The 13,937-nt window shown below is 41.2% G+C and overlaps 1 protein-coding gene across 3 annotated transcripts in view; it reads right to left on the bottom strand.

The window, feature by feature from the left end:
* Nucleotides 1–13,937, bottom strand: part of Esyt2 (extended synaptotagmin 2) — a 96,008-nt gene that overhangs the window by 28,157 nt on the left and 53,914 nt on the right. For all 3 annotated transcript variants that reach the window (XM_059279842.1, XM_059279843.1, XM_059279844.1), the window contains exons 7-8: nucleotides 5,151–5,206; nucleotides 2,909–3,029 (exon numbers count right to left, since the gene is read on the bottom strand). In XM_059279842.1, the coding sequence (XP_059135825.1) occupies nucleotides 2,909–3,029; nucleotides 5,151–5,206 (177 nt within the window). The remainder of the gene's footprint in view (nucleotides 1–2,908; nucleotides 3,030–5,150; nucleotides 5,207–13,937) is intronic.

Here is a 13,937-nt window from a genome sequence, read left to right as displayed (position 1 = left end):
AAGAGCAGCAAACCACTGAGACTAATTGCTATGGAGAATGGAAGACACACAGTGTGCACCCAGCTCAGCCGTGACAAGAACGCAGAAAACAAGCATTAAGGGAGAACAGTATGTCATGCCACTAGACAGCAGGACTGTCATGGGCGAGGACTCCTCAGCAGGAACGCAGTGAGCCACACAGCTGCCTGCAGAGAGCTTGAGCATTCTCCATAGGGGAACACTGACTGCAGAGGTCCCAGTGTAGCAACGCGCTTATTCCCAGGAAACCACTAACACAGGCCACAAGGCTCACCAAAAATCCTTACAATCTGGGACTAAGTAGGTAATAACTAACATGATATGGTGTATCAGACCTGCTACTAAGCTTTTCTTATTCAGCAATCATGCCATTCAATTTTTAGACCAATTCTATGAAATACTCATTAATCCTACTTTATAGAGGAAGAAATTGAAATATGTAGTGCTCATAAAAAATAAAAAGTTCTCAAAAATTGTCCTATTTGTAGGAGAAAAATACATACTCATTTCATTTATGGCAAACAAAAGTTTGGTAGGTAATAATACACTTCCTTCAAATGCTTAAAACATTACAGGCTAGCCAGGCGGCAGTGGCACACACCTTTAATCCCAGCACTCTGGAGGCAGAGCCAGGTGGATCTCTGACTTCGAGGCCAGCCTGGTCTAAAGAGCGAGACCCAGGACGGGCACCAAAACTACACAGAGAAACTTTGTCTTGAAACCACCCCTACCCCCCAAAAAAATTACAGTCTAATATTCCTGGCTTGTCAGGATGAATACATTTTAAAATACATTCATAGATGAATACATTTTAAAAGCACCATAAGATTCTTGTCTGTAGTTTCATATGACTACAGCTGAGATGATGTGGCCACCTCTTTTCCCAACATTGGCTTTAAGCTCAGAGAACAAAGGTAGCTAGATCCAGGCCGGCTCCAGTGCTTATTGTACTTAATATACAAAAAAGATATCTGTATCCTAGAAGAATGAGTTCCCTTTCTCTCTCTCTCTCTCTCTCTCTCTCTCTCTCTCTCTCTCTCTCTCTCTCTCTCTCTCTCGGCAGGGTTTCTCTGTGTAGCTTTGCGCCTCTCCTGGATCTCGCTCCGTAGACCGGGCTGGCCTCGAACTCACAAAGATCCGCCTGCCTCTGCCTCCCAAGTGCTGGGATTAAAGGCGTGGCCACTACTGCCCAGCAAGTTCCCTTTCTTACACATAGAGTATCATGTTGAATTCAAACAATATAATCTTATCATCAAATTAAATGGAGTGTGCTTTCTTAAAAAAAAGTATAAGGAGTCGTCTGAGGAAATAGGTCCTGGGTTTAAGCCTCAGCGTCAAAGAGAAGTTAAAAAAAAGAAGGGTTGGTATATAGGCAGTGTGTGTTGTGTGTGTCTACATGGTCATACACGTTTACTAACTTTTGTATTGTTAAAATCTGAGAAAAAGTAAAAGGCATCAAGGCAATGCTGTCTCTGCTTCAGGAAAGAAAATTGACAACACAGCCATTAAAATGGCACCACCTTACCTCCTTCTGTTTTAGTCAAACTAGAATGTATACATTCTAGTATAGAATGTATAGAAGAATGTATAGAATGTATCAGTACTATTCCTTACTGTAGATAATCCATGGTACTACTGTTTCCTTGACCTCTGTGAATCCACAACAAATGGCTGCATCTCTACTGACAAGAGCCAGGCCTCACCTTTGCCTACAGTGGTTCTGTCTGCTCAAGGCGACTCCATAGACATATGACCCAGTTCTATGTTCCACATTTTATAGAAGCTGAAACTAAGGCCCAGCCATAAATCTCCAAGTTCAAGAGTTCTGCTTTTTCCTCTCTGTTCAGTGCAGCTGTTACACAGTGCCTCTTCTGTCACTGTGGTGGTCTGAGTAAGAATGGCTCCCATAGGTTCACAGATTTAAATGCTTAGGGAATGGCACTATTTGAAAGGATCAGAAGGTGTGGCCTTGTTGGAGGAAATGTGTCACTAGGGGTAGGCTTTGAGGTTTCAGAAGTCCAAACCAGTCCCAGTAGCTCTCTCTTCCCACTGCCTGTGGATCAGGATGTAGAGCTCTCAGCTCCTTCTCCAGCACCAATTCTGCCTGTGTGCTGCCATGCTTCCTGCCATGCTGATAATTAAACTGCTGAACTGTAAGCCAGCCCCGATTAAATGCTTTCCTTTATAAGAGTTGTTGTCATGGTGTCTCTTTACAGCAAGACTAACTTTACCGACTACGACAGTTACCCTATAATATTAAGCAACTCCAGAAATAATCACATTCAATGTCTGAGAGAAAACTTAGCTACATCATCATATCAGACTTTTCATTGTACCAGCAGTCTCACCCCACTTGTTGCTGAGAGTGATTATAGCTCCATAAAAACAAATCCAGCATATACCTTCTGAGATAACTTTTGCCTGATGTTCACTGTTACCCTTATAACTTGTGATTACATTTGTAGAACTAAGCCCTACTGGTACCCTGAAGGAGCATGACTGAAGCGTAAGAACTCCTGAAGTCTCTGGACAGCCTTAGGGTCAGATGCTCCCTAGTACATCTCCGAGGGAGTGCAGAGCAGCTACCAATGTATTAACACAAATGGCAAGATAGCTGTTCAGAAAGACAAAGGAAGTCTAAAGATTAACACCTTGTGGTTAGGTCAGGAGGTGGTGGCACACACCTTTATTCCCAGAACTAGGGAGGCAGTGGCAGGAGGATCTCAGTGAGTTTGAGGTCAGCCTGGTCTACAGAACTAGTTCCAGGACAGCCAGGGCTACACAGAGAAACCCTATCTCAAAACAAAACAAAACAAAACAAAAAAACACCCTGCACTTAAAAAGGTCCTAGTATGTGTTTAAATTCTAGTGAATACAAATGCACGCTTACCTTTGGTATGGGAAACCGCAACTGTGCTATTTGAACTTCACTGACAAGAGGAACAGTGATTCGATTGGGAAGCACCAGATAGTTTGATATTATATCCAAAATGATAGTATCAGATAAACCACTGTTAGTTGAGAGATAAGCAACAAACAATCAGTTATTTATATATATACATGCTTGCTGTCACCTTTAACAACAAACATGCACAGCCTCGATACTACCCCATGCATGGGGTGGGAGTTCCCTAACTTTTCCAGAATAGTACTTAGAGGTAATATTTTAATGCTTCAGCTACACTGCTGTTGTAACTATGGGGCAGAATTTATTTTTGTAATACAACATAAAATTCTAGCTCCATTCCATAATTTCCTGAACAACTTTTCAAATATTCTTATATTGTTTAATCATAGACTTAAGATACATTTCTTTACATTTGTTTTTTGACATAAACATTTCAAACATAAATAAAAGTATAGAGGATAACACAGTAAACATTCATGAACCAATTTCATGATTTAATTCTACATATAATATACTATAATATAGTTTATACTTACATATAAGATTTACACATTATTAGAAGATATTACTGTAAAGGATCTGCTTACATTATAACTGAGTAAAATGAAACTAGTTATGTGTGCAAATGAAATGTACAAGTTCACATGTGTGTCTACTATGATTGTGTATAGACCCTTAGTGAATAAAATGGTTTCAGACTGGCTACAGTTTTGTGAGGGGCAGGACATATCCATCCACGCCACACTGCCATTTATAGAGCTCATACTGTGTCATTTGCGAGCAGAGAGATGATCACTTAGCCTTATTTCAGTCCTCCTATGATGCTGAAGAAAGACAAGGTAGAAGAAGCACTCTTACATTAACCTTCGCAGATACCTGTTGCTTACATCTGGCTAATAAAATCCAGCAAGCACTGTTATTTCCAGGGAAAGATCTCCCTTTTTTCTTGTTTTCTTCATAGGGCATATACAGAACTCAAACCTGGCTGTTAAAGCCACAGGAACCTGTCCGAGATACAATCTGACTGAAGACAAGATCTAGGACTCACCTGCATGTAGACTGTATGAACAGCCCACATCACTTGGCATCAACACCTGCCTGAGCCTGACATCTCACCAAGAATGCTCTGTGAGCTGCAAATGCAGCCACAGCTTAAGCTCTGAGAAAAGCTGTGACAACACTATTCCCATCTATGTCTAAGTGCTAGAACAGTGGTTGGCTTAGAGCAGGCGTGTAATATCCATGCCTCAGCTGAGTGACAGCACTGAGTTTTAAAGGTGTTGTTTCCACACTGAATTATTATTTTAAAAAGTATCATTTGGGGAGCTGGGTGTGTAGCTCAGAGGTATGATGTAGTTTAGCAAATACAAAATCCTGAGTTTAATCCCCAGCACTACAAATGAAAAAAAAATTTACTCGTGTCAATTTAAAACAGTATTTTGTTTGTAATCAAGATTCTAATGAACTTATTAATAAACCTTTTAAAGTTGTACTTTCTTTTTTCCCCCCTGGATTTCTATTTATTTATTTATTTATTTATTTATTTATTTTTAAATTTTACATACTTTCTATTCCAAGAGGAAAGAACCAGGGCACAGTTAAGTTGTACTTTCTTATCCACAGATCTTTTAACAATAATAGTACTTTTCTTAACCTGGTAAACCACACTCCACTTTATTTGTGACTATGTCTCAGATTATTAAAGCTGCTGTTTTTTACTGATAATGAAACAAAACTTTGTTTTAGCAGTCATTTCAGAGGCATAAACAAGTATATAGAAATAGGAAAAAAGTCTGAAATCAAAAGTTTTGAAATTGAATTTGTAAGCTATTTAAGGATAAAAATCTACAGATTAGCAAAATATCCACTAGAAACAAATGTAAATAATAACTAATAAATCATGCATTTTAACCTTCAAATAAAATAATAAAAACATTAAGTTTTACAGGACAGATTGCACTCTGTCCCAATCTACCATTTCAGACAGACAGACAGTGACTCGTCTAACCCTCTCACGGAGGGAGGGCACACTCGGTGACTCGGGTGCCTGTCACAGGACCACTTCCTTGTTTATCATCCACTAGACTGCAGTGAATGGAGAGTAGCTTCCAGGGCTTTGGTCAGAGACTTCACATCCAGGTTCCATTCTGACCCACCCTTTCCAGAGTGACAGTGAGGGAAGGCGGAGCACAGCAGCCACTGCAACCAGACCGTCAAGACTTACTTCAGTCCAGGGATGTCCAGCAGATTTGTCAGTCCTGTCCAGTTAATCTCCAAAAGCTGTTTTTAAAGAGGAGGAAAAATATTAAACATCAATAATGTTTCCAGGTATCACAGCAAATACAAACCTCTTCCCAATACACCTTTTCCAATGTGTACACATCAAAGACAGCTTTCTTTCACTGCACATGAAGACCTGCCCCAGTTTTTACTTTTTGATAATGTCATAGTTTTCCCTACTAAAAACATATAACAATTTGTTTACACTCCCTCCTATGGATGGATCCCTGGAATATTTTTCCATTTCTTCTTTATATAGTTAACAATTCAGCGAATATCCTTTGTCTTGTTAGTTTGTTTCTGTTGTTTGTTTATTTGCTTGAGACAGAATTTACTATGCAGCCTTGGCTGACCTAGAACTTACGATGAAAACCAGGCTGACCTTAGACTCACAGAGACTGGCCTGTCGCTGCCGCCGCAGTGCAGGAATTAAAGACGTGCACCACCACGCCCAGCATGAATACATATGCTCATATATACACATACAGATTAACATTAAAAAAACGAGGATCAGTCAGCAAGGGAACTCCAAGGATGAAAGTGCTTGCCACACAAGCCTGACGACCTGAATTCAATCCCCAAGAACCACAGTACAAGAAGAAAACATAGGAGTACCCTAAGTAAAAACTTTAAAGTGGGATATGATGCTAAAGATTATGTTCACTTTCAGTATCAATACCTAAGATCTCTAAAATTACTACTCAAATTTCTATTACCAAAAAAAAAGTTTTTTAAAATTTCTATTACCATCAAAAGTATGGAACGGAATCATTTCTCCACACTGTTGCCAAAAACAGATATTAAAACTGAGTCCAGTTGGTAGTTGAACAATGGTGTTTTACTTTGAATTTTTTAATTTGTATTTTCCTATGAATAGAACATGTTCTGTCTATTCATTGGATATTTATAATAATCTCAGAAATTCTTACATATTTAGCTAGGATTCCATTAAGTAGACCTAAACAGTTAAAATTATGGGTTGTAAATACTGATTTTCTCTATCAAAATGGATACTGTGCACAATAAAGTACTTTGTGCTTTATACTTGTGGAGGGCATATTAAGTGAAACTGCACAGTCTCCATTACACACAGAGCCAGAGAATCCACACTGCTCAAGAGCGTTCTGGAGGTTAGTGGCTACATACAAATGTTAGTGGGCAACTACACAGAGCCAAACTAAAGGGAAGAAGCAACACATTTCAAAAAACCCTTCATGACTGTTTCCAGCATGAGAAAAGGGAGATGAAACATAGAAAGGACAAGAGGCTTGTCCTGGAGTGTGCATTATCCATCCAGTGTCATTCCTTTGAAGAAAACTCATTTTCCCTCTCCCAGCAGATACCAACTGCAAACAGCTTCTTGACTGGGGTGGGACTTTGTGTCCACTTCTTCTCTGGGCTGGGATTTTGTAAGGTCTGTGCATGCTGCCATAGTCTTTGAGAGTTCATATGGGCATCAGCCTGTGGTGTCTGGAAGATGCTGTTTCTGTGGAATCACCCACCACCTCAGGCTCTGATAGCTTTTCTACCTACTCTTCACCATAGATGCCTGATCCTTGAAGGGAAGGGTTTGATAGACACTGCGTTTGGGACTCAGGGCTTCACTGTCTGCACACTGTCCAGTTATGGGTTCTGTGTTAATTAACATCTACTCTAGGAAGCTTCTCTGATGAAGGTTGAGTGATGCCCTGACCTATGGATATAGCATTATGTCATTAGGAGTCATTTTATTGCTATATTCATTTAGCAGAATAATAGTAGCAGATTTGCCCCTAGATCCCATGACCCAACTAGTTTCTTGCTCTTGGGGACATTAACAGTATCAGGTGAGTTATATCTCAGGGAGTGGACCTTAAATCCAACTAAAAAGTGGTTGGTTACCTCTATAAATTTGTGCCACTGTTGAACAAGCATATCTTGCCGGCAGGTTGCTGTTATAGGTGGTAGGGTTTGCAGCTAGGTGAGACGGATGATTACTTTTCTCCTCTGGTAGCATTTATAGTACCTTCCAGTAGTGGTAAAGTTTCTAGTTAGGTACCACCTCAATTTCTCCCTTTTCTATGATGTAAGTCATTCTTACATCAATAAGGTCTTGCCTTCAGGTTGTGAAGAGTAACCAGTAGCACATAATGTCCTTTTAGAACTTGTTCCCTGTAGTTGTCCAGGTGTTCTTTTGTTTGTTTGTTTGTTTGTTTATTGAGACAAGATTTCACTGAGTAGAAGGACACCTTCATGACCAGGACGATAAAACTCGAAAAGACATGAACTCCCAAGCATCTGGTTCTGCATCAATGTTTGAAGTCACTCAGGGAACTGATAAGCACCATGACTAACAAGCTCATTTTCATTTCTCTTTCATCTAGTATTATAGTCAAAGAATCTCTTCAGCACTTAAAAGGAGAAGGATCTCCCTACCCCAACAAAATATTCTGATTTTATTAGAAAACCTAGAATGCTGGGCAGAGGGGCCATACCTTTAATCTCAGCACTGGGGAGATGGGAGGCAGGTGGATCTCTGATTTAAGGCCAACGTAGTCTACAGAGTGAGTTCCAGGACAGTCAGGACTCTCCATCCAGTTTTGATCTTCAAACTCCTTATATTACACATTATTCTATGCAGTAATCTGAAAACTATTCTCATTACCAGCTTTGACATTCTACTTATTTTACCAAAATTATAACTCAAAAGAACTCTGTGCCTAATTGCAATGATTCATCAGTTCTTCAGCTTTTCCCCATATGCACTGCTATTCCTCAGCAAGACTAACAGAGTAGAAGACACGCCCACGGCTGGTTCAAGAAATCTATTACAACATAGATAAATGTGCTGTACAAACATCACGGCCAGTGCAATGTGCTTTGAATCTCAGTTACTTGTGAGGCTAAAGCAGGAGTACTGCTTGAGTCCAAAAGTTCAGAGCCAATCTAGGCAACAAAGCAACTCAGTCTCTCTCTTATTAACTTTGTAAATAATAAAATATCATTATAAAGTATCTAATGGTTGACTTGTTTTATTTTTGAAAGTATGACTCTGAGCCAAGAGTGAAGCTCTGTGGCAGAGCATATATGAAGACGTGATCAGATCCCCAGTACCTAGGAAGCGAATGATTGCTTCAACTTAGGGCAAGCCTGGGCTACACAGTAAGTGTGATGCCAGTTTGAACTACACAGACTCTGTCTTCTCCTTTCTCTACCTCCAAAAAAGTATGCTTCTGTTTGAACATACGTGATGGCTACCTGCTCATATTTAGCCAGCTATGACTTAAGACTGTAAAGGCCTAACATGGCACTCAAACATCAGTTAGTACTTGAGTATTAGTACTTAACACTAACTTCAGTTAGTACTTAACACTGTTGTTAATACTTAAGTGATATAAACACAACTGGCAAATAAAATCTCCATAAAAGAACACTTAAAATGCTCTGAAGACTAATAGTAGTCTTAAAGAAGTCTTAAAGAAGTCTTTCTACCACCAAAACAAAAGATTAAATGGCACCAAAAGCAGAAAAAGGTTTCCATGTTTTACACAGCATAAAAGCTTTACGCACAAACATAAAAGCCTTTGAGTGTAATCTTAAAAAAGGAAGCTAAAGAAATAGACATTTAAAAAATTATGTATAAAGCTAGTCTTAATTGTAGGTATTCAAATTTATAGTTAGTTACAGAATTGAGAAAAACTGCCTTTGAGTTTTACAGATAGTTCAGCCCTAGATGGAGTGATTTCATCCATAACTTTGGAACTTCACAGCTAGATTATAGAAGGACAGAGTGAAAAGATCTTCTCACTTGCCCCACATAGGAGCAAGTGTTTGGTTTCTAAGAATAGCTTCTTTTTTAAGCTACTCCTGCTCCCCTGCCTTTGGTATGCTTCACCCCCTTTCTCCTTAGTCTATCTCTATAGATGATGTTACCAACTTACACTTCCTTCTAAGCCTTTGTATCCTTGTTTTGGACAACATCTGCTATTACTATAGGTAACATGCAGAGCTTCTTCCACTCAAGTGAGTCTCACTGAAATGACTGAGGAACTTCTTTTTTTTTTTTTTTTGGTTTTTCGAGACAGGGTTTCTCTGTGTAGCTTTGCGCCTTTCCTGGAACTCACTTGGTAGCCTAGGCTGGCCTCGAACTCACAGAGATCCTCCTGGCTCTGCCTCCCGAGTGCTGGGATTAAAGGCGTGCGCCACCACCGCCCGGCTGACTGAGGAACTTCTAATAGGCAGTCCTAAAGTCCTGAGAACAACTGTTAGGGAGAAGGTAATGCTGAGGTACCTCAATAAGGAAGATCCCAGGCTATGAGGATATTCAAAGCACTAGGGTTAGGGAGGGAGGGAGGTTAAGAATGTGTGTCTGTGCAAGAGAATGAGAATGAAGAAATAAATGTGTCAGAAGATGAGTTTGTGCACAAAAAGAAATTAAGAGTGACAGAGTGGAATGTGAGAAAGTAAAGTGTGCATGGGGAGAAGTGGGTATGAGAGAGAATGAGTGTGAGAGAAAATGGATGTGAAAAAATGAGTAAGTGGAGAGAGGATCAAGGATAAAAGAGCAGCATGACAGAGGATGAATGTGTGAGGGTTAGTACTGATTATTAACTAGATAGATCTGGAGTTATCTAGGAGACAAACATCTGGGAATGCCTATGAAGGATTTCCTCAATTAGGTGACTTGAGGTGGGGAGATTGCCCTAAATGTGGTGGCATCACTCCACAGGCCAGAGTGCTGAATTGAATAAAAGAGAAAGGCTATTTAAATACAAAGCACTCAACTCTTGCTGTTTCCACATTGTGGAGGTGATGTGACCAACCTCCTGCTGCTGTGACTTTTCCATCATGATGGACCAAACCTTCAAACTGCGAGCTGAAGTAAACCCTTTCTCCCAAGTTGTTTTTTTCAGGGTTACTTTATCATAGCCAAAGGAAAAGTAACTAATAAAGGATGTATGAGAAAAAGACAGAGGTTGAGCATGTGTGTGAGAAAGAGACTGGGTGTGAGAGAAATGTATAAGAATGATTGTGACAGGGGTCTATGTGTAGGTATAAGGATGAGTGGGAGAAAAAAATGAATGCTAGAGAATGAGTAGGGGTCTTAATTACTTTTCTATTGCTGTGAAGAGAGACCACGGCCAATGCAACTATAAAAAGAAACACTTTAGGGGGGAATCACAGTTGTAGAGGCTTAGAGTCCAGGACCATCATGATGGGGAGCATGGCAGCAGGCAGACAGGCATGGAGCTTGAGTAGTAGCTAAGAGTTTACATCCTGAACCACAGAGAAAGCTAAACATGAATGGTGTAAGCTTTTGAAACAGCTTTCTACCAATCTGGGGAACCACTCAAATATATGAGCCTATGAGGGTCATTCTCATTCAAACTACCAAAGACTGTGAGAAAGATCAGTTGTGAAAGTGCAGGTGTTTGTGAGGAAAAGTGAGACAAACAAGTGTGAAATAAACAAGTCTATACAACAGTGCAAGTGAGTATGTGAGAGAATGAATATATGAGAAAGAATGGGTGCATAAGGACACAAGGAAAAAACTGCCAGGAGAATGCAATTAGGGCAGCCCTTTGAAAAGCATGCTTGGAAACACAACTAAATTATTTGGTCCCTCCTGATCTCCCTAAAGACTGGTATCAAGACAATGAGAACCAGGGCCTCTGGATGACTGAGATCTCTATTTCAGGAGATTAAGGTGTAAGTGGAATGTGTGTTTCCAAACACAGGAAGTAATCTCTGAGCTGTGACAGAAGCACAACAGAGAATGTGGTCCATGATTATGAAAGAACATCATGTTTTACCCAGAACAACAAAACATGTACACAATTTTATGAAAACCATAGAGATGGGCCATCAAGATGGCTCAGAGTGTAAAGGCACTTGCTGCCAAGCATGATGACTTGGGTTCAATTCCTGGGACCTACGCAGAAGGAGAGAATTGACTCCCATAAGTTGCCCTTTGACTTTGACATGTGTGCTATTGTGTATTCACGTGCAGGTGGGTGCACCCAGACACAGACACAGACACACACACACACACACACACACACACACACACACACACAGAGAGAGAGAGAGAGAGAGAGAGAGAGAGAGAGAGAGAGAGAGAGAGAGAAAGAAACCTAGAGATATTCTTCTCTAGTACTTCAAGATGAGATTGCCTGAGTTGTGTAGTAAAGCTGATAAAGCTGACTGCAGCAACTGGCTCTGAGCACTCCCTGCATGGCAGATGTCTAGGGCGGGTCATTTGGGACGTCTGTTGAAAATGCAAGCTGATAGCTCCACTAGTCTTTGGCGGGGTTTTACCCTAATGCTATTATTTGGTAGTTTTGGGCTGGCAGTAAAGTTAAGGATATCTTCCTTATATTTTAAGGCCTCATGACTTAGGCAGGATAAAACCTGGGAAGAGTACTACTCTGGTGGCATAGGAAAACTGAGTTCCTGGGCCCTACCATATCAATATGCTTCCTTTGAGGCAAATCTGAGGAAGGAGAGGCAGAAGGGGTCTGAGTGAAGGACAAGCCCTCACAGGGGCATGCATACTACCGTGGACATGTATACATTTGCATTGTGTACAGATAAGGCCAGAGAGAATACTTCTTGCAGGGATGTGGTCAGGAAGGACAGTAATTGTCACTACAGAAGGGCACAGAAAGCCTTGTCATCCTTCCTTCCTAAGGGATAGGGGCCATGTGTGGAAAGAAGCAAAGGTAAAGACCCATTACAGCTAAAAGTGAGGTCCTTTGGAGGTTGTGGTAGAATGCAGTCCTACGCTTAGTCTGTCCTACCAAAGACCTATCACAGACACATACTACAGGTAGGAGAAGCAGCCAGTGGAATTCTTTCTGAGAGTCAGGATGGTACAAGACTATGGAGAGTGTGCAAGACTATCCAAACAATTAAAGACATCAAACCATAGGTTCCACAGGATCAGAGTAAACTTGGCATAATAAAAACTCTTGGCTACTTATGTGTATAGTTTGAATCTACAGGCCTGTCTGCAGCCTTGTCTGTCAGAATGGTGGAAGGAGCTTCTGCACTGCAACTCTCTTAATCAGACCTGGTCTACTACAGAGAGAGTAACAGAGACAACACTCACAGACATATGGCCTGGAGAACCAGAGATGTTCTCAGAGGGAGAGAATGGAGCAAAAGTTATGATCACTCAACCAGTCACACTATACTGCCTTCCCACTAGCACCAAAAGTCACTTAACCATTACATTACACTGTCTTCCTCTGATTTAAAAAACATTCAAATTCCTGGTTCCAATTTGCTTCTGAGATTCAACTGCACAATGAACATAATTTCTATTTAAAAAAAATCCATTTCCTTTTAAAAATCTTTTATTAAGGGGTTGGGGATTTAGCTCAGTGGTAGAGCGCTTGCCTAGCAAGCGCCAAGGCCCTGGGTTTGGTCCTCAGCTCCGGGGAGAAAAAAAAAATCTTTTATTGATTCTTTGTGAATTTCATGCCATATACCCCAATCCCACTTATCTCCCCATCTCTCCACTATCTGTCCTCTGCTCTTGCAACCTCCCCGCAAAAGAAAACAAAAAAAAAATGATAAAAAAAATATAAACGAAAATGGAAAAAAGAAATCTCACTGTGGAAGCTTCAGTGTGTCACTGTTTGTCTCCCTGTCTACCCTTTTACCTATACAGCTTTACTTGCAAATGTTCATTGTATGAGTCAATGGCCTCTGGCTTCTGCTACACTATCAATACTGGATCTTCACTGGGCCTGCTCTTGGATATCCTGTTGCTGCCCTGTGTCGTGAAGATCCTGCAGCTTTGGGTCTGCAGAACTGGCCCTTTCATGTGCTCAAGCAGTTCTTAAATGGGGTACATGGTGGGGTGGGCCAACTCAAAGCCCTAGATCTGGGCCTGTGTGGTAGCTGAATTGGTCGGCCCACCCACTGTCCTTCGCCCTCACCACCAGGGCCAGCTCTCCAGCACTGCCCTGGTGAGGGGCGGGGCCAGGTCACTCAAGTGCCAAGGCTGGCAAGGGGTGGGGCCAAGGACAGCTCTGCCATCAGAGCCAGCTCTACTGTGTTGCCCAGGCAAGGTGCAGGGCCCACTCTTCTACAGCTGGCAAGAGGTGGGGCCAAGTCTCCAGCATGCAACTTTCAGGGCCAGCTCTCCCATGCTGCTCAGGTGGGGCACAGGGCTAGCTCTCCTCCAGCACTCATTCATGCCTTCAGGGCAGGCTCCCCAGCACCCACTCCCATCAGGGCCACCTCTACTGTAACGCCCAGGCACTCTTTCCTTCTTTTAACACTCCCTTTACTTAAAATATTTTAATTTCTGCCATCCTAGCTCACTAATATTCAAGTTCTTTCCATTATAACTCTAAAAGGAAGATACTTCTAGTCCACAAAGAAATGACCAGTTCCTCTTTACCTGGCTGGAATCAGTCTCTCAAGATATTCAAATGAAGCAAACATAAACTGCTCTGTGGAGGACTTCTGGCAAAGACTTGACTTCATAATCTGTACTCTTGGGATATAAGGAATCTGAAGACTCTGAAACACCTATAAATAAAAGTTTCTGAAAAAGAGCGTACCTCCCACTGCCCCTTCTATAAGTCTGATTAGCTGATAAAAATATCCATGATTATAAGGCTGGAATGTTCCAGATCCAGAGTCTAATCATAATTTGTCTTGGGCTACCTTTAGCCTCCTTAATAGTCACTCCTTGCCCATGTCTGTGTCTGACCTCACATCTTTGTGACTCACAGGG

Source organism: Peromyscus eremicus, chromosome 14, assembly GCF_949786415.1.
Source record: "Peromyscus eremicus chromosome 14, PerEre_H2_v1, whole genome shotgun sequence".
NCBI lineage: Eukaryota > Metazoa > Chordata > Mammalia > Rodentia > Cricetidae > Peromyscus > Peromyscus eremicus.
The sequence above is the reverse complement of the archived record's forward strand: the minus strand, read 5'-3'. Positions and strand labels throughout refer to the sequence as shown.